The 27,311-nt window shown below is 42.8% G+C and overlaps 2 protein-coding genes across 5 annotated transcripts; both read left to right on the top strand.

Moving 5' to 3' along the window:
* The first annotated feature begins 987 nt into the window (after positions 1-987).
* On the top strand, positions 988-12,963 carry TMBIM4 (transmembrane BAX inhibitor motif containing 4). Its single transcript, XM_044997846.1, has 7 exons — positions 988-1,986; positions 4,455-4,563; positions 6,003-6,108; positions 9,106-9,139; positions 9,789-9,906; positions 10,375-10,420; positions 11,949-12,963. The coding sequence occupies exons 1-7, from the start codon at positions 1,878-1,880 to the stop codon at positions 12,153-12,155; spliced, it is 729 nt and encodes a 242-aa protein (XP_044853781.1). The 5' UTR covers positions 988-1,877; the 3' UTR covers positions 12,156-12,963.
* A 540-nt stretch (positions 12,964-13,503) lies between these two features.
* On the top strand, positions 13,504-17,155 carry LLPH (LLP homolog, long-term synaptic facilitation factor). Of its 4 annotated transcripts, none has more exons than XM_045002339.1 (3): positions 13,504-13,949; positions 14,397-14,586; positions 16,216-17,155. In XM_045002339.1, exons 2-3 carry the CDS (start codon positions 14,409-14,411, stop codon positions 16,377-16,379), a joined length of 342 nt encoding a protein of 113 aa, XP_044858274.1. In that variant the 5' UTR covers positions 13,504-13,949; positions 14,397-14,408; the 3' UTR covers positions 16,380-17,155. The 4 variants fall into 4 exon arrangements, with proteins under 4 accessions (XP_044858274.1, XP_044858271.1, XP_044858272.1 ...); XM_045002336.1 differs by having other exon boundaries at positions 13,533-13,949; positions 14,397-14,589; XM_045002337.1 differs by lacking the exon at positions 13,504-13,949 and adding an exon at positions 14,026-14,100 and having other exon boundaries at positions 14,397-14,589.
* The last annotated feature ends 10,156 nt before the right edge of the window (positions 17,156-27,311 follow it).

Raw genomic sequence — 27,311 nt, 5'->3', positions numbered from 1 at the left:
GTATTACATGTATTTATTACAGCATTTCTAAGATGTCTAACACTACAGTATATCAGCATCTTTGGCATACTAATAAGGCTGAACACCCTCAATTTCCACTGAATTTAACTGAGGGTATTAAGTATCTTACAGGATCAATCCCATTATTAGGAGAAAGCCTCAACAAAGATCTGGTTTATATTGTACCCTTAAAGTGGCACAACTCAGGCTTAGAGGGGTATACACCAGGAGCAAACTGTAGAGCCAAAGGCCACCTTTACCTCTATTAATGATTTCTGAAAACTTCTACAGAACATAGTTGTTGTTTACTTTGACTCCATAAGGAAAGAGATGTACTACCACATAATAATTTTGAGGCAAACCATTTTGGAGAAGTTGCTTTTTCAACCTTCACATTTCCCCTTAAACATTTCAGGCTTTAAAACAGAAAAAACAGGCTTCCAGGAGACAAGAACAAATCTAAAGCCTCACAAAACCATCCCAGTGAGTGGAACAGACCTGTGTCAGCATAGTGAAAAACTTTTCCTACAAACACTAATTCTACGTATATTTATAAACCTCCCCACCCCTTTTTTAATATTCACTTTATATTCAGCTGTTAATGTGAAGTGCATCGTAGATTCTCATGGTACGTATTTATCCACATGCTAAAGAAAATCTATTATAAGTCAAATTCAGTGCTGCTATATCACAAAGGACCTTTAATAGAAATGGTGAGTTAGGGCTTAACCCTGACAGGTGCTGAGCAACCCCTGGAGGTTCTGAGCACCCTCAACTCCCATTGATGCTACAGACAGGTAGGTTTGCAATGCAGCTGGAGGTGTAATTGCCAGCTGAGGTATAGAATAAATATATAATTAAAGTTAGGTTAAAGATATATGTGTTGTAATGAAAGGCCTTAACTAGCAAGAAAGACCTTGAAAGTAATGAGTCATAAGGCCAGAAGGAATGAAATAGGGAGGATGTCTGGTTCAAAGAGTAACTAATGTAATAAGGGGAAGTTTTAAAAAGAAGGCTTCTTACTGATATAGGGTTGACTGCAGATGGTTTTAAGTAAGACAAAGAAAATTTGTCTTAAAATAAGTCCACTTTTTTTTCCAGTATTATTTAAAAAAATAGGGCTTATATGAACCCAGGTGCAAAGGAAAAACTGTCAGTAAGGAGGGGAAGTGATAGGGGAGAAAGGCTTGAGAGAAAGGAGGTTGAAAAATCTTACATGGATTCAGAGTCAAAAGAAGGGTGAACTGTCTTAAGTTGGTTTTTAGCTGAAGTCAATGACTGGCAATAGCATTGCTTGTTTGTTAAAGGGTATATAAAAAGTAAACTTTTAAAGGGTGTATTGCTAATACCTGCCTGACCATGTTGGAGCCGACTGATATGGGTCTAAGTAATGCTGGGTGAAACCAGTGGGTTTAGTCCATGTGTAAATATCTTGATCAAACGCTTATACATATTTTGTTACATTTGGGTGTAGTAGCCTGCCTCTTAGTTAGGCTTTTGGGGGCAGGTTTAGAGCAATTGTACAAACACCATTTGGCTCTGGATTTAATAAAGGATTTGGGGGTTAAATTAGTGGGGAGGAAATACCCCGCCCGGCCAAACGGGAACCGCCAAGGGGCGGTCGGGCGCTGTCCGCAGCCACGGAGGCAAGAACTCGTACCCACGGCGCCGGGAGCAGCGTGTGTTGCTCTCCGGCAGGGGGCGCGCGCGGGCTGCCCCGTCCGGGCGCTGCAGCCCCGGCCCCGCCTGTCCGCCCCGCGATCGATGCGCTCGGCGGCTCTGCGCCTGGCTCGGTGTCTCGGAGTTCGATTGTCTCACCCGGAAGCCCGCGGAGCGGACGTCGGTTGCTTTGCCGCAGCCGCAGTCAGTCGGTGGCGATGGAGGCGGAGGCGGCGGCGGCGGACCCGCGGTACTCCCGGTCCTCCATCGAGGATGACTTCAACTACGGCAGCAACGTGGCCTCGGCCAGTGTCCACATCCGCATGGGTGAGACCCGCGCTCGGGCCGGAGCCCCCCGCTTAGCGTGTGGGGCGCCCCCCGCGGGGCCTGCCGGGCCCCTTTCGCTTGGACTCCTCCACCACCACCTCCCCCCGCCGCCGCCGCCGCCGCCGGCCTTTGCCTCTCGGCCCCCGGGAGCCAAGGCGGTGACACCCCGGGTTCGCGGCAGCACCACGCCCCGCCGCTGCTCTCGCTCTCCGCGGGGCAGAGCGGCCCTGGCCTGCCTGGCTTGGCCAGTCTTTCACTGCCTGTTTTTTCCTGCCTACGCTCCGAGTGCTGCAGTCCGAGGCGCGGGCATTTGAATCCCGCTCCCGTCGTTAGGGCTAGAGACGCCGGGTGGCTATTTTGATCAATAGGCTTTCTCCTAGTACCCAGTCTAGGGTAAGTCACCAAGCCCTTACCCAGGGTGAGTACGGTCCAGGGGAAGGCAAACTTGTTTTATTATCAAAAGTGGATTCAAATATAAATCTAAGATTCATATAAGAGAAATTTCCTGCTATCCCATCTGCTTAATCCATCACTTGATGGTTAGAGCTTTAATTTGTATGTTACTCTCTTAACTTTCTGGATATAATTTATCTTTATGCAGAATCAGCAGAAAGTAAGTGCACCACTTACATCCAATCCAGTTTAAGCAGGACACAGGCCTTGCACTGGCATTATGCACAAGGGTGAATTTCACCCTCCTTCCTTGAGGTACTGTCTGTTACCAGATTGCAGGAAAGAGGCTGTGAACTCTTCTATTTAGATTTGACTTTTTTTTTTCTCACTAGGTGATTTAGTCTCTAGTATTGAGTTTGAACGTCAAGCATTGCTGTGGAGGAAACATAAATGTCAGATTTGACTTCTAGAACTAGAATAACTTTTAAAAAGTTAGTCAGGGAGACTGGAGGTTTTGAATGGAGGGGAAATAGCTACTATAGGTGTAGAAAAACAGATTTTTTTTCTTGATCTTAAGAATTCAGGTGGTGATAAGGCTACTGATGTGAAGAGACTTCTTTTTGCTCTAAATGTGTGGGTCTGTGTTTATAAACATATTCAGTACACTTAAATCATTTGGGACCATGTCTTTGCCAATACAGGAATTTTTTTTTTCAGCAGTCTTTTTTTTTATAGAGCTGTGTCCAGCCGAATGTAATATCCCAAGTACAGTAACTCCTCACGTAAAGTCATCCCGGTTAATGTTGTTTCGCTGTTACATTGCGAATCAGTTGGAGAACACGCTCGTTTAAAGTTGTGCAATGCTCCCTTCTAACCGTCATTTGGCAGATTCCTGCTTTGCCCACTGCTTGCAGGAAGAGCTACCTGTTGCAGCTGGCTGGTGGGGGGTTGGAACCAGGGTGGACTGGCAGAGCCCCCCATCAGCTCCCTGCTCCCCTAAATTCCCTGTGGTGCAGCTGCCCAGCAGGCTATCAGTTGCAGCTGTCCCTCCCTCCACTGTCATGTGCTGCTCCTGTCCTCTGCCTTGGAGCTGCTCCCCAAGCCTCCTGCTTGCTGTGTGGGGGGAGGAGAGTATGAGGGGGGCTAATGTCGGGGTGTCCCCCTCCCCCCGGCTCCTGCACCCCGCTTACCCCATTGCCATAGAGCGCGGGGGGGGGACGGGACACACAAGCTTCCAGGCAGCAGCTGCGATCTCAGCAAGCTAATCTAATTAACAAGGCAGGGTACTTAGAGTGGGGTCAGTTACTTAAAGGGGAAATGTGCATCTCTTGCTCTCACACACAGTGTGTGTGTTTCTGTTTCTGTCTGCAATGCTGTCTCCCCTCCCTCCATTCCTGCTGCCTTGTAGACTGTGAGAGTTAACCCTTGAGGGCTCAGCCAAGTACTAGTTCATCATTTAGCAGTAAGGCATTCCCTGGGAAATATCCCACCCTCTTTCACCCTCTGACTTCACCACCTCAACTAAGCTTCACAATCATCATCACTCTGTACCAGTATTAAATTGTTTGTTTAAAACTTACTCTGTGTGTGTGTGTGTGTGTGTGTGTGTTTATAATGTAGTCTTTTGTCTGGTGGAAAAAAAATTCCCTGGAACCTAACCCCCTCATTGACATTAATTTGTATGGGGAAATTGGATTCGCTTAACATCGTTTTGCTTAAAGTTGCATTTTTCAGGAACAGAGCTACAATGTTAAGTGAGGAGTTACTGTAATGGGTCTTTTACCATCTTGGGAGACTGTTTATGATCTAATAGCCTAAATTTTCTTTCTTTCATCCCTTTGCACCTAGTTATATCTCCACATACTGTGCAGGTGCATCAGAGCTGTATGGTGAAAGGACTGTTACTGCTTTGTTCTGAGACATGTTTTTATGCTGTTCAATAATTACGCCAATTTCTGTTGCTTCCATATTGCATTGCAAACTCAGATTGAATTTGCAGTCTACTTTAAGTCTTAAAATGTGATTCAGCAATGAGTATTCAAAGGTGACATGCCATTTTTGTTTCTTTATCCCAGCTTTTCTACGAAAAGTCTACAGTATTCTTTCAATTCAAGTTCTTTTGACCACAGTGACGTCTGCAATTTTTCTGTACTCTACTCCAGTTCAGACATTTGTGCATGAAAGGTAAAGTTCTTAAATGAAATGGGAAATCTTTTCAAAAACTAAAACGTAGCTAGTGCAATGGTCACTTTGGAATTTGTGGGAGGGAAGGGAGAAAGGATATTTAATTATATTAATATTTTTACATCTCCCAGATATATTCTGAGTAAAACACCTTCTTTGTCTTTGGTTCTATAATTTTCTTTAATTGTATTCCTCTCTAGAAATCTTGTATTCTGACTAGATCTTGTTTACTTTCTTCCCATATTTCTCTTTCCTGTCTTCTTACATATCCTGATCCTCGCTCTACTGAGATACATGCCTTAATCATTTCACATCTCACCTAATGCGGTTTTCTTTCTTATGGTCTTCCTAAATCCCTGCTTTTTGACTCAGCGTTTGGAATGCTCTGTAGTCAAACTGTCACTTTCGTGTCCCAGGAAGCCGGACCATATCTCGCCCCATCCTCAATCACCGTTTCTGGCTTCCTGGCCATTGCTGACTCACTGAGAATTACCCTGAAATTCTTCACATACCTGATTCTTTCTGCCTCAGAAATTGTATCCGCTGTTCTCCAATGTTCCTTACTGTTTCTACTAGTGTCCCTTCACCACAACTGATCCTATTTGAGTTGTTTTTCCATCTGTATTATTCTATCTGGAACTTTCCCTCTCAGGCACTGTGCCACATATGCTCTTGTAATTTTGCCTTAACTTTTCTTTTCTCTCCAATTTCAATAAAACAGCAGCACAAAATGCTATACAATGGATACCATATAAAATATTTGCTTGATTATATTTATAGACCATGTCTACACTACAGCTTAGGTCAGTATAACTTATGTTGTTCAGGGGTGTGAATAAGCAACACACTCCTGAGTGACATAAGTTATACTGACCTAAGCGCAGGTGTAGACAGTGCTGTGTCGGCAGGAGAGCTCTTTCATCGACTTGGAGCGTCTGCACTAGCAGCGTTACAGTGCTGTAAGCTCTGTAGTGTAGACATGGCTATAGTTGGAAACCCCCCATCTCATTCAGAAACTTCTTATGTTTTGCTTGGGGAACTACTTTATCCACTTCATTTCAGCAGCAAATTACTAGTTAATGTTTATGTTGAATTCTGTGTGATTAGTGCATAAAATTACTCATATGTGTTTGCAGAATCAGAGCCCACATGTATAAGTATTATGGATTTGTTTATTTACAGATAAAAATATCTTCTTACATTTTACGTATGTAATGGGCTTATTTTTTTCCGTCCAAACACAAGCATAATAGATCACTGTTTTAGATCCAGCTAATAGATCTCTGAACAGCTTGTATCTTTTGGTATAAGGAACTCTCACACCCCTCAACTTAGTGTTACTGTAGACATATGGTGTAAGTATTAGCTTCTTGAGAAAATCTGAGAAGTAGTGTTACTACTTTTATTTAACTCTGACTTTCCTATGTTAAACTTTACAGCCCTGCTTTGCTTTTGGTATCTGTGCTTGGATCTTTGGTTATGATTTTAGCACTAACCCTGTATAGACATCAGCATCCTGTTAATTTATACCTACTCTTTGGATTTGTAAGTATCCTTATAACTTCATTCTTTACAAGAGTAATGCTTAATGAAAATGTTATTTGCAAACAGCTTTTTAAAACAAACCAGTGGTGGCTAATTTTTTTCATTGTACCTTTTTACAAAGCATAGTATAAAATTCTTAGTCCATCAGAATTTTTGTATGCTCCGGCCACACCTTGTTCCCTGATATCCTCCACTCAGTCTTCTTCAAGCTTCCTTATGGAAAGAATACAACGTCTTGGGGCTTTCAACAGGCCTCAGCAAAGTTTTCTTTTCTTTTTTTGTCTTCTTTCTTTTTTAATATCCCCCTTGATTTTGAGGCCTTTTTTTGCCTATAAGATGGTGAATAGGAAACATGGGACTCAAGGAAATTTCTGTGTTACCATACGTACTAAACAGTTAAATAGTTGATAGCTGAGATCAAGCACAGTTGCTGACAGGGACCCGTAGTGGCTTCTACTGTAGAAGATTAAAATCTATTTTCTCCTTCTTGGTGTTAAGAGTTTTGAGCATCTTTCCAATCCAAAGAGTATATGAATGGGCTAGTCTCAAATTTTGATCCCATGCATGATAGTATATAACTACCAGTCAGCCCATATGTAGAATTTTGTAGTTATCACAGTCACCCTCCAACAGCCTAAGGAATTCTTGTCCCAAGTAATGAGATAGTTCAGTCTGCCAAAAGGAGGTGCTTTGGTTGCACCACTAGCATTCCTCTGGCTTTGACATCTTGGAAGAAGTTGTGTAAATTGTATTCTTCAAATTTGAAGATAACTACCAGGTTATCCTGTCTTATAAGATACAAAGATGTTTTCTCCAAAAGCCATGCAGTGGGTCAGTTATTTAATTGGAATGTAGATTTATATTTGTCTGTTTCTGAACTTGTGATGCAGAAAACTTTCAGGGTTTATTCCAGTTGTTTAAAATGAAATGATTTTTGTAGAAGTTGCATCCAAGTACAGTATGGAATGTTGTATTCCAGTAGTTTTCCTCAACAGTTTAAACATTACACACTGCAGAAAGGATAGGACAGAACTGTAAGTTTGGGACATAATAGGTTTAAAGAAAGTGAGGGCTCAGAACAGTTGATTTGATCCAACGGGTACTCCTGAGGAAATTCTGTGCCAAAAAATTAAAAATTCTGCACGCAATATTTAAAAATTCTGCAAATTTTATTTGTCAGTAAATAAATGTGGCTCTAGCACGGCATTGGGGAGCACAGGCCACTGGCTGCACTGAGGTGTGAGATCACCCCAAAGCCCCCACCTCCTCCAGTACAGGGACTCGGCAGTGAGGCTGCACCTGATCTTGATGCAGTGGCAAGGGCTGGGCTTGTCCCAGAAATACCAGGTGTGGGTGGGTAGGCAGGCTCAGCCTAGCAGGATCCAAGTGTGGAGGGCCTTAATGGGGAGGGGGATCCAGGTGTGGGGTGAGAGGTTTCTGTGTGGGGCAATCTGGGTGTGGGTGGCTCAGTGGCAGATCTGGATGCACAGGGGCTCATTGGAGGGGTTCCAGATGCAGGGGCAATGGGACTTTGCAGGGGACCCAGGTGAAGGTGGTTGGGGCTCAGCAGGGGAGGGTCTGGGTGTGGGGAGATGGGGTTCGGCGGGGGTGTGTGGGTGGATCAGTGTGGGGATCTGGGTGTTGGGGGAGTGGGGCTAGATGGGGAAGGGGTCCAAGTGCAGCTGGTTGGGGCTCAGTGGGGTGGGGATGTGGTGGGGGGGGCTTATCAGGGAGTCCAGGTGTAGGGGGCTGGAGCTTGTTGGGGTGAGGGTTCAGTGGGCCTGCTTAATGGGGGAGCTCCAGTTGCTCCTGAGAGGATGCCGCATGCTGGGCTCCTGCTTCCCCCATGATTCCCCTATCACCTTTTCTTCCCCGTCTCCTCCTCTCCCGCTACTACCCCTTCATCCCCCTCCTCTCACTCACACATTCCCTTCCCCCTGCCCTATTCCACCCTTCCTTCCTTCCACACTGCCTCTTCCCCTCACCCCCACCTCCTTCCCACCCACCCACCCACTTACCCAGCCCCACTGTGGGCACTCACTGTTGCACAGAAGACAGGAAGGCTCCTAGCACATAGAAGGTGAACATGACTGGCACTAGGACCCTGGAGGCAGCATTCAGCTGCAGAATCATTGGAGCCCAGGCACTGCCTCCTTGAGCTGGACAGCTCTGCGCTTGCAGAAATGGTGGGGGGGGGGGTAGTGGCACATAACCTTGTGTGCCCCCCATACCTCACCTCTGTTTGGGGGGAGCAGTGCCCCTCCCCCAAAAACTGCACCCATGGTCATCCCCACACCCCCGCCCTTGGCTTCCCTGTCATTTTCTGCAGGCACGCAGTACCACAGAATTCTCCCAAGAGTAGACAGGATAAAAACAGCCAAGGTACCGTTCTGAAAACTCATGTTTCTTCAATGAATATTAAAAACTAAGGAAAATTCCAAGTTTTGTTTCAGTCTTGTGCCAATAAAACAGTAGTGGATTTGATTTTAAGTTGATTGGTCAAGGGAAAGAAGTTAAGGACACAAGTACATACTTCCACCTCATAGTCCTGAAATTCCCCTAAGAAAGTATTTTAATACTGAAAAATATACAGACGGAGAAACTGAAAACAGTTCAGTTATAACAACAGTTCTGATAAACCTACCTACCTTTATTGTTATTTAAGGGAGATTTGTTAGGCACATTACTTAAAATTGTCATGTACCATAGATGGAGAAAGGAAGGAAATAGGCTTTAAAATAAAAATTACATGTAACAATTATGCTCTCTCCTGGGTAGCAACACATACTGCATTTTCCTTTTTTTGTCTTACTGAGAGTTTTATTTTTTTAAACCGAAAGTGTAACAAATTAACATGTTTCTATAGTACACGGTACATTCTGCATATAGTAAAAGATTATGTAGCAAAATACTTAAAACTACAAACTGGCGAATGTGTACAGTATTTTCATATGGATATCTTTAGTTTATGCTTTTTTTTCCCATTTCTTCTCATAGACTCTTTTGGAAGCGTTGACTGTTGCTATTACAGGTAAACGCTAGTCATTCTAATACTGCCTGTTGATTTGAGACAGAAATAGGGAAAGGAATCGGACACGTTGCACCCATTGCTGATTAAAACTGCCAGTTGTGGCCTGGCTGGTGACAGAGCTCTTATTTTGGATTTGCACACATGATTTCAACATGTGTAGCAGAGTCACGGGAGCAGAGGGAGGAAATCAGATTGTCATCCTTTCTTCCTATTAAATAGAAAAAATAGAAGTTCTACATTTGCTTTGTACCCCTATGACTTTACTGTTAAAGAGCAGGAGAAAAGATGCCATTTTCCCATTGCAGGAATGGGATTAGTACCTTCTCTGCTCTTGGATCTGGCTTTCCTTGCACAAGTCTGACAATGTTTTTTAGCACAGGTACAAGAGATTTGACGTGCCCATTTAAGAAAGCTAACCCTATACCAAAAACATTAAGAACCATCAAATGCAGAAACATATGGTATGTGCATATTGTACGCATGAGTCTCAAGATTGTTAGGTCAAATCTAACCATCTCTCTCACATTGACAGTCTATAAATATAAAAAACTCATCATGATGTTTAAGCATTTATTAAATCAAAAATCTTGTTCTATTATATGCACTGTGTACTATTTTTTTAAATGATAATTTACTTTTCTGTTTACAGTGACTTTCTATGATGTATCTGTCGTCTTACAAGCTTTTATTCTGACTACTGCTGTGTTTCTTGGGCTGACTGTGTATACTTTGCAGTCAAAGAGAGATTTCAGCAAATTTGGAGCAGGGTAGGTTCCCTTATCAGACTATTTTAAAAGCACAAGTATTACAGATACAGGAATAAAAGTCAGGCCTACAGAAAGCTGAGTTGTATAATTGATTTATGGGTGTTCTGAGTTTTAATTTTTGTTTTTATATAGGTCCCTCCTTTGGCAAATAGTTTATTTTGCAGTTTGTGTTATTTATGTTAACAATTTTAAAACTAGAATGTTAGTATTACACTAGCAAACTATTTATTTGTATTTTTCACAGAAATATCAGGGAACTTTCAAATAGCAAATCATTAACAGCAAGTTTTCATTGCTACCTGGCATCTTAGAGGTGGGTGGGTGTGAGGGGGTGTTTGTATGTATTCACATGTATATGCGAATAACTGTTAGACTATTCAAGGTGTTTTTCTGTGGGATGGAAACATTTGAAGAAAATTTTGAAATAATAGTAATATAGCTAACACAGGAATGTCTTCCCCCCCCCAGGCTGTTTGCTTGCTTGTGGATTTTCATCCTCTCAAGTCTCTTGAGGGTAAGATATATTGTGTTCAGGGCTAGAAGTGATTGTTTGACATAATTAGTAACTAAAATAAAATACTTAGCATCTAATTATATAAAATTTTAAAAGAATACAATTGTTAGAATAGGACATGTTTGAGAACTCAGAGTAAAATCTACAAATCTTGGAAGAGAATTATCAACAGCGCCAAAGTGACTTAGGATCATCAGTCTGATTTTGCAATAGACTTTGACTTTCAATAAGACCTGGGCTCCTAAGTCACTTGGGTGCTGTTGATCATTTTATCCTTGATCTATAATAAGCCAGTGTATCATGTATGTGTCTCCAATTGGCTAACTATAAAGGGAATTGACTACAAGTTAATGTAGTGATGAATTATCTGTAATTAAACTTAAAATGTACTGCTCAGTTACCATTTTGTAGAAATCTTTCATTCATATTGTAAGATTAAAAGCAGTGGGTATTTGCTGATGCAATCTGTGAATGTTATTGGCACAAGTTATGTTGTAACCTTTTGACCACATTTTTCAAATTGATTTCAGTAGGATGCTGTTTTTGGCACTGTAAAATTGGGAGTATGTTTGATTGGGAAACAACTTAATCAAACTAGATTTCTGGGCTGACTGGATGCAGACAGGATGGCCACTTTTTTTTTCTTCATTGTCCTTCACTATTACTGTCCTGAAAGTAGAGCTTCCTCTGAGGCATTGCTTCTAATGACACAAATTTGGAATGATAGGGATAGACCAGCTGTTCTCAAACTGGGGGTCGGGACCCCAAAGTGGGTTGGGATCCCATCTTAACGGGGTCGCCAGGGCCAGCATTAGACTTGCTGGGACCCAGGGCAGAAGCCTGAACTCCACCCCCACCCAGGGTGGCGGGGCTCGGTCTCTGTCATCCTCCCGGGGTCATGTAGTAACTTTGTTGTCAGAAGAGGGTTGTGGTGCAATGGAAGTTTGAGAACCCCCTGGGATAGACAACATTGAAGGCCTGGTAGGAATTTTTGTCTGTTTTTGGTAAGCTGGCTCTAACATACAGCCTGCACTCTTTTGCAGAAAATACATGTTCAGTTTGTCATTGTCTTACTCCTTGAGTTTGGAGTACTGCAAAAGCAGCGTGCTTAGTCCCTGGGCAGTACTTTGCGTCACCCAGTAGCAACCCCCCCAGCTCATTTAGGCCCTTATCCTGCAAACACTTATGCACATGCTTAACTTCACTACCGTGAGTAGTCTTACTGAATCAGTAGCATATGTGTAAATATACTGAGTTTTGAAGTAAATCATATCTAATCTACATCTCCCAGAAGAATGGTGACCTAAGACCTCAAGGGTGGGGGTGTTAATTTGAGTGGGGAAAACAAAAGTTTGGAATTTCCTCTTCTACTACTGGCTTTTAGCAATATGTACCGGTATATTCCTGTACAAGGGCAAAATATTTACAGTTGTCTAATTGTAATTTTGTTTTAATACTAAAGTGCCTTTGCGTAAGAAATTTGAACTTACAAATGTTTTCCCTTCTCACATTATCATTTTGGTTATAGCTGTTTTTCTATAGTGAGACAATAGAGCTGTTGTTTGCTGCTGCGGGAGCGCTGCTATTCTGCGGATTTATCATCTATGACACTCATTTGCTGATGCACAGACTGTCCCCTGAAGAGTATATATTGGCTGCCATTAATCTCTACTTAGATATCATCAATCTGTTCCTGCATCTGCTGCGCCTTCTAGAAGCATTCAATAAAAAATAATTGTAGGCGATCTGTAGTGAAATTCTTCCTTAAATAGTGAAATTTGGTGTATAAAGGGTTGTGTCTAAATAGGGTTGGTTTTGATTATATACAAACTGCAGTATATTTTGAGACTGAATCTTCCTGTTTTTCCATTCCATGGTTACTGAATCTTTTTCTTAGAAATGAAAGGGTTTTATGTAACTGATGAGTTTCTGCTCAAAATATATATTTTACTTTAATTGCACGCTGCAGCCATTTCAGTTACTTCCGTAAAGGCTTTATTTGTGACTAAGGTAGCTTTTGATGAAAATGCTTCTCAACTTCTGATAGCCCTAACATGAACAGTCAGAAAATCCCATCATTTTATTTCTGCTATCCTATAACTGCTGTGGATGGTTCCTTTGGAATCATAAGTCTGTCTGGATAGTATAAAATCAATTCTCTTCATTTTGTTAGCGTATAGTGATATTTTACATAAGCTAAAATTGTCATTCTAAAAATGTATATTAGTGGGCTCTTGATTTGAAAGACTTGGAATTATTAATTAGTAAAATGTAAGTACACTTCCTTTAAAAGATTTTAATCTACTCTGTTTTAGAGCTATGAGATTATTTTATTACCAAGGACAAGTATTTTGGAATGCCAGTAAGGGGAGGCAAAGTGAAAGTTGTTTTTAGCAATAAAGAACTGGGATAGTTTAAGACCAGGTATGCATTTGGCTTGCTGAGATGTTGGTCAAGGAGGACTGTAAATTAATGTTCTACCTGCTCTTATATTTGAGCTGTATTAAGAAACATAATAAAATTTTAAATGTTCAGTAACAAGGTCAGATGTCTGTCTTTGGAGTTGCTTTTACATTGTGTGTGTTTACTGTTAGTTTTATCTAGAAAATAGCACCTTATTTTCCTCAGGTTTTATCAGCAAATAAAATGTTGGATGTGTTGAACACATTATTTGGTATCAAAATATGATCAGTCATGAAACAAAAGCCAGGCAGACTAACTTAACCATCCTCCAGTATCACTAATGTGTACGTTTATTAATGCTGTTGATGGACCAAGTTCTCCTAGGTATTTTCAACTTACATCAGTGGGCTTTTTCCTAGATAAAGCATTTTCCTCTAAGTAAACTAGTATCTAATTCAACAGCTCAGATCTGGCTCTGTACTCCCGGGCAAAGCAGCAGTGCCTTGCAAACAGTGACCCAGTGTCTAGACTCTAGAGCACTGCCTCTCAAACGTTTTACCGTTTCACATAGCAAACCTCTGAGTGCAACCCCCCCCTTATAAATTAAAAACACTTTTTATATATTTAACACCATTATAAATGCTAGAGACAAAGCAGTGTTTGCGGTGGAGGTTGACAGCTCACAACCCCCAGTTTGAGAACCCCTGCTCTAGAGACTGCAGCATACAGCGTAATGTGTCAGTTTGTGGGGCTGTTCTGCTCCAAGAGCGGCAGGGGTCTGCCCGCCGGGCTGCTGTTGCTGCACAGCAGCTCCCTGGGAGACTGACTGCGGATGCCCAGCCAAGATTGGTCCTGTGCCAGGACCCCCGCTTCGCGCTGGTCACCACGTGCCTGGCCCCGCCCACTCCCTGTCTCAGGCGACTTAAGCTACAGCCGCCCCGGCCCTGAACGGGTTAACTCAGCAGCTCATAGGCCCCGCCCCCTACAGGTGGCTCTATACGTGTACGGGTTCCACCATTGCCCCGCCCCGCGGGGCTGCGCACGCGCCGCACAGACACCGGAAGGCAAGTGCTGTTGAGCAACTGGCAGTCGTGCGCGTGGGGGATCCGGCTCCGCGCGACTCTCGGTGAGTAGATTATGGAGCGCGCGCGGCCCCCGGCCTGACCCAGCCGGGAGGTGCCCACGTGCGGCCCCTGCCCAGTGAAGCGGCCGAGCCCGGCGGTCGCGTGCTCCGCCGGGGCCTTCCCGTACGGGGGGAGGGGAGTGTGCGGCCGCCTGTGAGTGTGGCGGGGCGGTTCTGGGCGGAGACCTCTCCCCTGTAGCGACCCCCCCCCGGGAAACCCGTGGCACGCGGGCTGCACGCGGCCCGGGTGCGGGGCCAGTTCACGGCTGTGTCGAGCGAGTGAGTGGGGCCGCTTGGATCCCACCCACATCTCAGCACAGGGCCAGGGGCGGGGCTTCGCCTCGCCCACTCGGGGCCCGGGGGTGGGGTTTGTTGGGGGGCGAGGGGAAGTGTCCAGTTTTGGAGGTAAGTTTGTTGTGTTTTTGCTCATCTCTCTCCCCCTCATCTCAGCTAACACACAAAATGGCCAAGAGTTTAAGGAGTAAATGGAAGAGAAAGATGCGAGCTGAGAAGAGGAAGAAGAATGCGCCGAAGGAACTCAGCCGATTAAAAAACATCCTGAAAGCAAATGCTGATGTTGTAATGGAGGAGGTTAAGGAAATAGCAGCGGTGGTCACCCCCGAGAAAGTCAAAGATCAAGGTGGTGAGTTTGGTTTTAATTTTGCAGTGCTGTTTATTGGGCCCCAGAGCGGAAAAAACAGCCCAGGTTTTGAAACATACAGCTGTGAATCTATGCAGTGGATCAGATGCTTCATGGGTTCTGTTGGCTGAGCTCAGAGCACACCCAAGGGGCTACTTGCATCCCTCCATTCCTCCCATGAACTCCCTGTGTGTGTCACCCTCCGATCCCCTGCAACCATTTCCTCCCTCATGTCCCTCCCCACAACCACCTTTCTGGTTTTCAAGCCTGGAATGGAGTAGCAAGGGGGGTGGGGAGGGGAATTGTTTTTTATAAAACTTGTTTTTCATTCGAGTTGGTACTAGTGACCCTTCATTTCAGGGCCGCCCAGAGAATTCCGGGGGCCCGGGGTCTTCGGCGGCGGGGGCCCCTGCTCAGGGGCGGCTCTAGACCCCAGCGCGCCAAGCAGGCGCGGGGGCGGCATTTGGCTCCGGTTGACCTGCCGCAGTCATGCCTGCGGGAGGTCCAGCGGAGCCCGGGACGAGCGGACCTGCCGCAGGCATGACTGCGGCGGGTGCCGTGGTCCCGCGGCTCCGGTTGACCTGCCGCAGTCATGCCTGCGGGAGGTCCAGCCGAGCCGCGGGACGAGCGCCCCCTCCGCAGTCATGCCTGCGGCAGGTCCGCTCGTCCCGGGCTCCGGTCGACCTGCTGCAGGCATGCCTGCGGGAGCTCAACCGGAGCCGCGGGAAGAGGGGAAACACTCCAGGGGCCCTGGAAAACACTCGTGGGGGCCCCTGCGGGACGCGGGGCCTGGGGCAAATTGCCCCTCTTGCCCCCCCCTCTGGGCGGCCCTGCTTCATTTCACCCATCAACATTAAAGAAAATACAATAGTTATAATCAGTAGTAGCTCTGGACTGTGATATTACAGTTGTTGTTCCTCTCTCCTAACAACAGACTCCATTATCAGCTCCTGCTCCTAAGTTCCATGGGTTTGCGCACTCCCTCCCCCATCCAGCAACTAGCTCCTGCTCTCAACAACTGATACTTGGCTTGGGGAAGAGCATCTGTCCAAAAGCACATTCTAGATCCACTCCTTTGCCATGAGAAACAGCATTATTTAGAAGGGATCACCCTGTGTTGCATTTTTTGGGGGGCACAAACAAATCTCTTATGGAAACTCCCGATACTGTCAATACAGAGACTAAAAAAATTGTGGCATATATGAAGAGAGATTATTTTGGTTACTGTTTGTATATCTAGTGCAGGGGTCAGCCACCTTTCAGAAGTGGTGTGTCGAGTCTTCATTTATTCACTCTAATTTAAGGTTTTGCATGCCGATAATACATTTTAACGTTTTTAGAAGGTCTCTTTTTATAAGTCTATAATATATAACTAAACTATTGTTGTATGTAAAGTAAATAATTTTTTTTAAATGTTTAAGAAGCTTAATTTAAAATTAAATTAAAATGCAGAGCCCCCTTACCAGTGGCCAGGGCCCAGGCAGTGTGAGTGCCACTGAAAATCAGCTCACATGCTGCCTTTGGCACGTGTGCCATAGGTTGCCTACCCTGATCTAGTGTTTCTACGTATCCTGTATGAAGCTGATTCAGATGTTTTTATTGATTTTTGAAAATGCTTTCTTTTTTCAGATGAAGTTAAGATGGAGACACAGATTAAAAGAAACAAAAAGAATCTCTTAGATCAACATGGACAGTACCCAGTATGGATGAATCCCAGACAGAGGAAGAAGCTTAAGGCAAAACGGGTTAAAGGAAAAAACAAATCCAAAGTGGCCAAGGGATTAGCATGGTAGCTTTGAAGAAATTTGAAGGGTGGAAAAGAGACTGTAGAAAACAGAGGTCACCAAAGATTGAGTATGTGATCAGCTGGGTCCAGCTACCAAGTGTAAATTATCATTAAGTCTGGAGAGACTATTAGATCAAAAATTGATGAAAGGGACATCAGTTTTATATCTAGTTAATTTTAAAAGAAAATGAATTAAAAGTGTTAAGTGTTTCACCTGCCTTTGAGGTGACCAATATTTGTGGGTATGCATTTTTAAATATTTTTCTCACTTGTTGCTGTGTTGGTCTTGAACACAGGAACAACGGAGAAACCATGGAACCAACTATGCACTATAAGAGGTAAAATATTTTTACAGAAGCATTTTCTGTAAATTGACAGTGTCCCTTTACTTTTCCTGTAGAACTATTTTTTGTTTGTTTTAATATTGAAGTATTAAATTATGAAAACATATTATGTGACTTTATATAGACATTATAAACTGAAATTTGGTTCAAATTGAAACATAGAAAACCCAAGACAAATAAAATGTTGCTAGTGATTATTTTTAAAAATTCCAATAGAAACGATTATTTTTAAACAAAGAAACCTTGTGTTACAGTGTTTGCAACCCAAACATTGCAGCACTGAGAAATTGAAAGTAAAATAGACTTAATGGATTTTCATTGTCCATCTGAAAGAATGCAAAGGCATAAAGAGTAAAAATAAAATAAAAAAATATAAACTATACTTTAAACATTTTTCTGAACAGTTGTAATATAGGTAAATAAACATGTTGGCAATACATGTGTGATTTTTTCTTTTAAAGTAGGCAAATAACTCCTTAATTTGGTATTCCTGTATTATACTTTACAGAGTAGACACAAGATACCAAGTATTGTGTGATTACATAGCAAATGCTATTTAACTACATCCAGTTACACATTGCATATTAATCGACAATAGTACATAATGACAGATATGAGAATGTTACCCTATACCTTTTCAAGAAAGGCTCTTGTTTCAAAAATGAATATAATTAAGATCCCACTCGTGCAATATGTTGCCCACTCAAGGATCTTTTACTCACAGATCTGCACCCGTGTAAAGTGTATTCCAGGACTGGGACCTAAGTATTCTGATTGCCCAATGGTTACATGTCGGTATGTGTAATATGTGGTAACTCTGCAACACAAAGGAAATAAGATTTATGCTTTTTAAAATAACAAGAAGTTTAAGGTACTATGTTAAAAGCAAACATTTTGGTCAGCTTGGTGTTGTCATTAGATAAGACATTTTTCTGGGTTCCAAGAGAAATTTATTGTTTTATTAATGAGTTGTGGGAGGAGGGATTTCTTTTCCCTTTCAGTTCTCAAGTAAAATCAGGTGAAAAGGTCCCGCAGGACAGAACACTAAGTGCATATAAGTTACTAAGAGGCAACTGGGGAAATGTATGCATAAAATCTATTTGAATATTGTGAATTTGTCCGTCTGTTTCCTATAATGAGACTTCAAATTTAACCTGGTTACTTAAGTAGCTTAAGGTATAAACTTACCCAATATTGTACAGTTAATATGTATGTGGTGTTTGCACCTTGAAAATATCTATCTACTGATTTCATTACAGCTGTCATACTGCAAAACAGAAAATACCACATTTAATTAAACTATTTGAATATTAAATATGAAATGTCCTTCATATTTGAACTATCTTTAAATTGGCTTATAAGGAAGAGAATATCCTGTGATTTTTTTTTAAACAAAAGAATCACCTGTTTGCTGAGAAATTAAAAAAACAACAACAGCCACTTCATATTTCTTTACAATTTTCATTCAGTGGCACACATTCTGTCCTGTATGTGTTTGCCCTTATTGAGGTTTAGGGGTTTCTCAGGTGTAACTGAAGACAGAATTTGGCTGTTTCTAGGACCAGCAGAGGGAGCCTAGAGCTGTGTCATGTTTGTTTGCTCTTCAGCCAAAAAGAAAGTACATGATTAAAATCAGTGTAATCTCCAGCTCCAATATACATACTTGCGGGAGAGGAATCAATGATTGCCAGCTGCTCTAGGTTTTATAAAGCGCTTTGTCAATTTCTTTCCTGCTCTGACAGGACCAGAAGTGGGGGCATGTTCCAGCTGCTTCCCTGCTTTATTTACCTTGCCAGCTGTGCCCTGACACTCTCCCTTTAACCTCTTCCCCCATGTTCCATCTGAGCCTCTGTTGCTATCACCACAGGTGGGCATGAGCTGGAGGACTGAGCGTTTTTCAGAGGTTCAGTGGTGCCACAGGAAAATTGTCTTACTCTGAAGAGCATCCACAAAGAATGTGTATGGGGTTGGACACTAATACCATACAACTTTATTTAAAATTTACAGTCCACACACACTATGCTTTCTTGAACAGCTGTGTTTGTATACACAGAAGGCGTGAGAAGACTTTAACATTAATAAAGTGAAAGTTTGTTGCAGCACAAGATTTAGCATGTGTTATACTCCTTTAGTTGATGGAAACATTTCAGCTCTTGCATCCTTGTTATAAATTATTTTTCTTGTTTCTGTTACTGTAGTGGCTATTGACCCCCTTAGGCTCTGTACAAACAGAACAAAAAGAGAGCCCCTGCCTGAAAGGGCTTACACTTAGACTTAGCTGGTAAGACAAGACAACAGATGGATATAGCTAGACAAGAGGATACAAGAAATCATTGAGATAGTGTTGGACAGCATGTTAGGCAATGGTCTGTACAACAGCAGTCTAGTGGTTACTAAGCTTTTTGTAGACATGGGAAAGGAGGGTATTGGAGGAGGATGATAATTTTGTGGCTGTTTATGGGAAATTCTTTGTAAGCATGAGGGGCAGTCTGGGAGAAAACACAAAGTAGAGTTTATCTTAAATATTGCTGTTCCAGAAATGCAGAGGAACATTTTGATGAGTAGATGGTCTGATTGGGGAGGGGAAAAATACTTTCATTGTAATTGACAAGTAGTGAGGATCTGTCATGTCAACCAAGTGATAGTTTATTAAGTAATCTTATGATTGCATTTTTATAATTTTCCTTAATTTTCAGCACTGAGCGTTGAAGTTTTTAGGAGGTAGTTTCTGTTGTACAATAGCACAAGAAGAGGATAAAGATGAAGAACTTCAAATAGGGTTTTTTAAAAATAATTTATCTGAACCTCCTGTGCTTCAGTTCCACTGGAATTTCCTGCTACTGTAGCCATGGTACTGCAGCATAATAAGTGCTATAACAACAATTTCAGGGAACCAGAAAAGAGTAGGGGAATATTTTAGTTAGGTGTCGGCAACCTTTCAGAAGTGATGTGCTGAGTCTTCATTTATTCACTCTAATTTAAAGGTTTTGCGTGCCAGTAATACATTTTAACGTTTTTAGAAGGTCTCTTTCTATAAGTCTATAATACATAATTAAACTATTGTTGTATGTAAAATAAATAAGGTTTTTAAAATGCTTAAGAAGCTTCATTTAAAATTAAATTAAAATGCAGAGCCCCCTGGCCTGGTGGGCAGGACCTGGGCAGTGTGAGTGCCACTGAAAATCAGCTTGCGTGCTGCCTTTGGCACGTGTGCCAGAGGTTGCCTACCCCTGTTTTAGGTAGTAATGAACTGAATTCATGTTTTAGTTCCAGCAGATGGGGAATTTTGAAATGTTATTTTCAGTTAACTTTTACATTTAAGTATCACTTAATTATTTCTTGGCTGGGGAGAGATGGTGAATAAATGGTCTACCTAATAGATCTTTCCGTCTCTAATGTGGTTAAGCACCTCATTGCTGAATGATATATTGAATGGTAAATATTTTATTACTCTAAAAAAAAATTACCACATTCTCTGGATTGAAATTAGTGACTTTGTCTCACTCCCACTACTGCAGGGCTAGGGAAAGGGCATAGGGTCAGATTTTAGGAAGTATTTAGGTGCCTAAAGATGCAGATAGGCATCCAGTGGGATTTTCAAAAGCACCTAAACAGGTGTGTCTCAATGAAATTAAGTGGATTTAGGTGCCTGAATTGGTTAGGTGCTTTGGAAAAACCCCATTAGGTGCCTAGGCATGAAAATACCTTTGAAAATATGGCCCATAGCCCTCGTGGCCAAGTGTTGATTTTACTTCCAGTAATTTAGTTGGAAGTGGGTTTATTCAAAGTACCTAAGGAAGAGCGAGATAAACACCAGGACTTTTTGAAAATATTTAAAGGTATCTTTTAGGAGACCCGCTAAGTAAAACAAATTGGAAGTTCTAATCGAAACCTCTTTTGAGATTTGATAGTATGGAAAATGTTACAACCTATGACTTCAAACCATCACGTCTCACAAAGGCTTCGTCTGATCCACTTTCTATGCAGGTGTGTGTGACATTAAAAATAGGGTTTATTATGGAAAGTTGCTCACAATCTTAACTGTAGATTAGTCTTTTTGTAACTAAGGATGTTTCGTAGGAACTTTTGTCCAAGGTAAACCATTTCCTGTAGGATTGTATAATTTTTCCTGAAATGATATAGAAAGAGAAAGGGGGGACTGAAAGAATTCTTCCTGGAATCCTTGCCTCCTTCATCTTTCTCTAAAATACTCAATTTAATGTTCTCTTTAGCATCTGCATTGGAGACAGTAGTTGAAGAAAGCATTATAGCAGGAGGCTCATTTTTGTACAAGAATCTCTTCTTCCCATGACACTGGTTACTGACCATCAAGTTAGTGACTTTTAGGGGTTCCTAACAAAAATCAATAGTCTATGCAATGTATGAGATTTGCAGACTTATGAAGAAAATGGCAATGATGTGTTGGAAATCAAATACTCATGGTGCTTTTCTTTCAGCATTAAGTGCAATTTTGAGTATTTATATGGTCCGTGTCACCATCATAAGAGTGCATCTCATTCTTTAATTTATTCACAGACAAAAACCACAGTAACACAGTTAAGGTTTGTTACCAGAGTTGCCTGTTACTTTGTGGTACGCTCATTTATTAGGGTCACTCTGCTGGTGTGTGTGTGTTCTGTAATTCTATCCATGTGCTGCTTGTGTCACTTGTGTTCTCAGATGGAGCTCTACTTCTCCCTTCTGCAAGTTCCCTCCCAATGGAGCTATCCTGCAGGACCTAGGTTCCCCCAGCCCCAGAATCAGATGAACACACACATACATTAACAGAGCATGTCTGAGAGGATCGGGTTAATCAGCACTCCCAAGCTGACCCCTTATATGTCCCTGGACTCAGTAGTCTGAGTCGAGCAGCACTTCTAAGCTGTCACCCTGATATGCCTTTGGACTCAGCAGGATCAATCGAACAGCACCTCCAAGCTGTCGCTCTCATATGCCATGGGACTGCATCAGAATAGAGTACGCCTGAGCAGGCTGGGTCAAGCAGCACTTTCAATCTGCCGCCCTCATATGCCCCTGGACTCAGCAGGCTGGGTTGAGCAGCACTTCCAGGCTGCCACCCTTATATACCCGATTCAGCACATCCCTATCCCCACTTTCATGTTACAATTGTTCTAGTAATAACCTACTTGATGAGCAAACCCCACAGGATTTTTGGGCGCTGGAGGAATCTTTAGCTTAAGTACAAGGAGCGTTATTGCAGAGTGAGTGGGAAGCCAAAAAAAATTCATTAGGGGTGAGGGGGAAGAGAGAGAGAGAGAGAAGCAACCAGCTTAACCATGAAAGTTGTTATTGCCAGGTAGTAACCATACAAAGGGAGCCAAACAAACAAAATAGTTATAATATTAAATCTAACTTAAATTTGATTATAAAAGTCAGGTTTAGAAAACTATAACTGATCACACAAGTCAGGGTCAGAAGGCTGTACCGAGAGAGAGGGGGGGAGGGTTGGGTTCTCAGCACTCCGCGAAGCTTGAATAGATCAGGGTTCCCAGGTGGTGGTGGCAGCTGAGGATCCAGAGTGCTGGAGACAGGCAGAGCCCCCAGCACGATCAGTCAGGAGCAGATGATGTCTCAATGGAACTGATGCAAATGTTGGATACAGGCATCAGAACACTTACTTGAGCGTGGGTAGGGGTTTTTGTAGGGAAAGAACAATGGTTCAGGGGAGAACTCTAGATTTGTTTATGGGTAAACTGATGGCTCAAGGGAGTATACCAAAGTTTTGTTCAGGTTAGACAATAAGAACTGATCGTTCGTGGCTATGGGTGGTGGTCCTTTGAGGGAGCTCACAATGTAATTAAGCAGCTTCAGTGTTTTGTATACCAATAAATAATTTATTACTGGAATTGGCCTGATAACTGTTGAGCTGGGTGTGTGTAGGTGTAGGTTCATTAACATCTGGAGCAGAGATCACCCATGATGCAGTGCTTCCCCGCTTTTCTGGTCCCAGAGTTCAGTGCGGTTCTTGCCTTGGAATCTCTGTTCTCCATGTTGTATTCTAATGGAGATGCCTCCCTGTCCCATCTTTGATGCAAATAAGGCTAGGGGAGTTTCCTTAATCCTGTCACCCTTGTCCAGTGGGGTTTAGGTGTGTCTTCCACTGCCTTTTGTAAGTGTTCCTTCTGATTGGCTTTGGTTCAAGCAGAGGCTGGGGGCAGGGAGTCAGACAGGCTGGACACTGCACCCTGGTTCCCCAAAAACAAAGAGCTGATAGGTAACAGGTTGCCTGGTCATGCCCTGTGCCCTTCCAGAACATCAAGTTCAGCTACACTTTGAAAATCAGGAAATACATAGTTAAGGTAAGCACCATCCCTGCAATGCAACCTTAATTCTGCCCTATGAGTGATGCACCAACTGGCCAATAAAACCCATACTAGTATTCTACCTTTACAGAGGTACGGAACGCTTGGGGAACAGTGCATATGAGCACTGTAGAACAATATCTAGAGCCTCTTTGCCAAAGTGAAGCTTGCATTTAAGCTAGGTATAGCAACAGGAGCTATCTACTCCTGGCCTTCACTCAAAACACTGAGCGTACTCCATGCAAACCACCCCAGACTTGTTAAATGTTATGGCTCCTTCACCAGATTGCTGACAGTCCCCATCACAAGAACACTCCTGTTCACCACTACTGACGTGACCTACAGAACTCAGTGCTGAAATGGGACACGCTTGATGTCTCAAAGTACATGTGCACCTGACCTCAAATCACAGTGACGGCTGTTCCAACTAATCCCTCCATTCAATACGCCTACACCTAATGTGATGAAAGCAGCTACGTGCATGCAGATAATTGTGGTGTTCAATTTAAATTCCAGCAAACAAGGGCATGTCTCTTTGTCACTCTACTTCTGGTTATGGCACCACCCTTACTGAGCAATTGCCAGCCCCAGGGGTTAGAGTTAAGATTGCAGTGAAGGAGTGGCATGTACTTTAACTATATTTCATGCATCTTCAGAAGTTTGTTTGCATTACCTTAACCTTTCATTTGAATTTCCTAATTTTTTGAACAGAATAAAGTGTGTTAAATTTAGGGGGGTGTATAGCTATGTAGGTTTGTAGATAAAACTAAGGACAGAACCCTAGTTTTGCTCCATATGTGCATTTCATCTTTTAGATGTAATTTTGACCCGGAGTTACAAACTTTACCCTTAACTTTTTCAATATTGCTTCCCCAAAGGAGCATTTGGTGAAGTGCACTAGCTAAGAAAAATCCCAAGTGACTGGGATTTGTTTGGAGAGAATTGGAATCACCGTTTGAGCCCTAGCTGTGTCCAAAAAATCAGTTAAAGAACCAGGAGATTCTGTGACATGCTGGGGTCTTGGGGTGGGGGCTGTATCTTAACCCTGTGCTTAAATGACCCAAATGTGGACCACTAACATTACCCTACACCAGGGGTGGGCAAACTATGGCCTGCGGGCCACATCCGGCCCACGGGACTGTTCTGCCCACGGGACCGTCCTGCCTGGCCCTTGAGCTCCTGGCCTGGGAGGCTAGCCCCCAGCCACTCCCCTGCTGCCCCTCCCCCCTCCCCCCACAGCCTCAGCTTGCTCGCTCCGCCGCTGGGGCAATGCTCTGGGTGGTGGGCTGTGAGCTCCTGGGGCAGTGTAGCTGCAGAGCCCAGCCTGACCCAGTGCTCTGTGCTGCGCGGTGGTGATGGCATGGCTGGCTCCAGCTGGGCGGGGTGGCTGTAACGCCGCCAGCCACTGGTGCTCCAGGCAGTGTGGTAAGGGGGCAGGGAGCAATGGGGGTTGGATAGAGGGCAGGGGAATTCGAGGTGGTGGTCAGGGGACAGGAGTGTGGATAGAGATCAGGGCGGTCGGGGAATATGGGGTTGAATGGGGTAGGGGCCCCAGGGGGACAGGATGGGGCAGAGGTCCCGGGGGGGGCCATCAGGGAACAGGGGGGGTTGGATGGGGCAGGAGTCTGGGCGGGGAGCCACAACCCCCTCCCCTAACTGGCCCTCCATACAATTTCCGAAACCCAATGCAGCCCTCAGGCCAGAAAGTTTGCCCGCCTCCGCCCCCGCCCTTACACCCTCATGAGACAGCAAATTTTCAAGACGATCCAAGTAAGCATGCATGTTTTAGAAAACTTAAAACCGTTGATGCAGAAAGTGATGTTCAACCTTAACTAAAACAGAGCAAATGCTCTGCTATAATTTATCCTCACACCACCACTGGAGGTAGAGATGTACTGTTATCCCTGTTTTTATAGTGGCAGAAACTGAAGTACATAATGCCAGGGTCTCACAGGAAGTCTATGGCGCTGCTGGAAATTGTACTAAAAGTTTGCCAAGTCTTAGGCTAGTGTTCTAACCACTGGGCCATGCTTCCTCTCCGAAACAGCCTAAACATTCTTGTGTTTGTGTAAGACATCTTGTGAAAACACCCTAAATTTAGATATGATTAATCTAGTGTGTTCTACTCTGGTTCTTAATCCATGTCCTTAAAAATGAAACCTGAGCATCTTCCAACAATGCATTAAGCAATGTGATTAGTATTTGTCAACCATGGGTCTGTCCTTCTCTTTTTCTGTCCCCAAGGGGAAAACTGTTTGTGGATTTTTAATTTTATTGTTTTGTTTGTTTTAAAAAACAAAAATTTGAGCCCTGCAGGCCCTCAGATTGACCAACATTTTAGAAGTCTAATTGCATCACTTTTTAAAAATTATTTGACAGACTGTCTGGAATTTTGTGTAGATGAACTAAGAATTACACATTAGGGCCAGGCTGACAATCTGTGCATGTTGCTGAAATGCAGGGGATGAAAGTTCATCTCCTTAGCATGGTCCCTTGCTACCTGGAAGGTAGAATCATAGACTTCAAGGTCAGAAGGGGCCATTATGTTCGTCTAGTCTGGACTTCCTGCACAATGCAGACCACAGAATCTCACCCACCCACTCCTGTATCAAACCCCTAACCTATGTCTGAGCTATTGAAGTCCTCAAATCATGGTTTAAAGACTTCAAGGTGAAGAGAACCTTCCAGCAAGGGACCGTGCCCCACGCTGCAGAGGAAGGCAAAAAACCCCCAGGGCATCTGCCAATCTGTCCTGGAGGAAATTCCTTCCTGACTCCAAATATGGCGATTAGCTAAACCCTGAGCATGTGGGCAAGACTCACCAGCCAGACAAACAGGAAAGAATTCTCTGTAGTAACTCAGATCCCACCCCATCTAACATCCCATCACAGGCCACTGGGCATATTTACCGCTAATAGTCAAAGATAATCAATTAATTGCCAAAATTAGGCTATCCCATCATACCATCCCCTCCATAAACTTATCAGGCTTAGTCTTGAAGCCAGATATGTCTTTTGCCCCCACTGCTCCCCTTGGAAGGCTGTTTGAAGGTAGTACATTTATCAGCTTTGTGTAACTCCTGAGCAAGCCTCCCTGACCAATACTCCATACAGCACTGACATGCTCCTGAGGAAATGGGGTCAATCCCTCTATGGCTGGAAGTTGAGTTGCAATCCCTGGTGTCATGGGAGGGAGAGGAAATGTGAGATTCCCTCTAATCTGTCTTCCTGCTATCCTCCCACCACTAAAAAAACCAAACAAAAACAAAAACAAACTGTCTAGAGAAAGGGACTGGATGGCCTGAGTGATTGGTAATGAGAGATGGTGTTTTTTTCATCTCTAGGAGACTGATTCAAATTCATCCTAGTGACAGTCATTAGTGTCTGATGGTTGCTCAGTGGCCTAAGCAGAATGAGTTAGTAGTCTGGTCTCAGTCTAGTTCCTAGAAAACATGTCACAGTTGGCACTAATTAGAATATTTATTGACATTCCGAGTAAAGACATCATGAAGAATGAACTACATTCTCACACCAAAAATGATTTAATCAGGAGCCAGTCTAAGAAAATCTGGACTGCTATACCAAGTGTTATACCAGTTCTGTGAGAAAATAAAAACACCGATCCTTATTTTGGTGAGCACTGTTTGCTTTAATGATATTGTCCAGTAGATGGCACCACGAGTATCAGATACAGTTTTGAGAACAGAGGAAAATTCTGATACGCTTTCTTAATATGCTGCAAAAATGAATTAGTCAAATTCTTTTACAATAATTTTGTTTCAAGAAAAAAATTACATTTCTAATATTAAAGAAAATTAAACTTTTTTTAGTTTAAATATACCACTAATTTTCAATCAACATTTTTTAACTTTATAAAAGTCACTTATCTAAAAGAATAAAAAGTTTTTTAATATTTGTTTTTTTTTGTTTTAGCCTTGTTACTATTTTCATAATTATAACTATGGCAGAACACACTTGAATCACACTAGTCATTGGTATTTCATGCTCAAAATTTAAAATATCTTAACATTATTATTTATTAGGAATGCCTTCCAAATTCTTAATATTTTCCCACACTGCCTTTTTAAAAAAAAAACATATCATTCCATCACTGAAGAATGTAAAAGAAGCATGTCCCAAAATGTAGCATTCTGTTTTTTAAAGAAAAGTTTTTGCCAGACTCTAATATCAATCATTTCAAATGTTCCCATGAAATAAAAAATAAAATAAAAAAAATCACTGAAAAGGGAGTTGTTTTGTTTGCTTGTCTTGT

This window comes from Mauremys mutica, chromosome 1, assembly GCF_020497125.1.
Source record: "Mauremys mutica isolate MM-2020 ecotype Southern chromosome 1, ASM2049712v1, whole genome shotgun sequence".
NCBI lineage: Eukaryota > Metazoa > Chordata > Testudines > Geoemydidae > Mauremys > Mauremys mutica.
The sequence above is the reverse complement of the archived record's forward strand: the minus strand, read 5'-3'. Positions and strand labels throughout refer to the sequence as shown.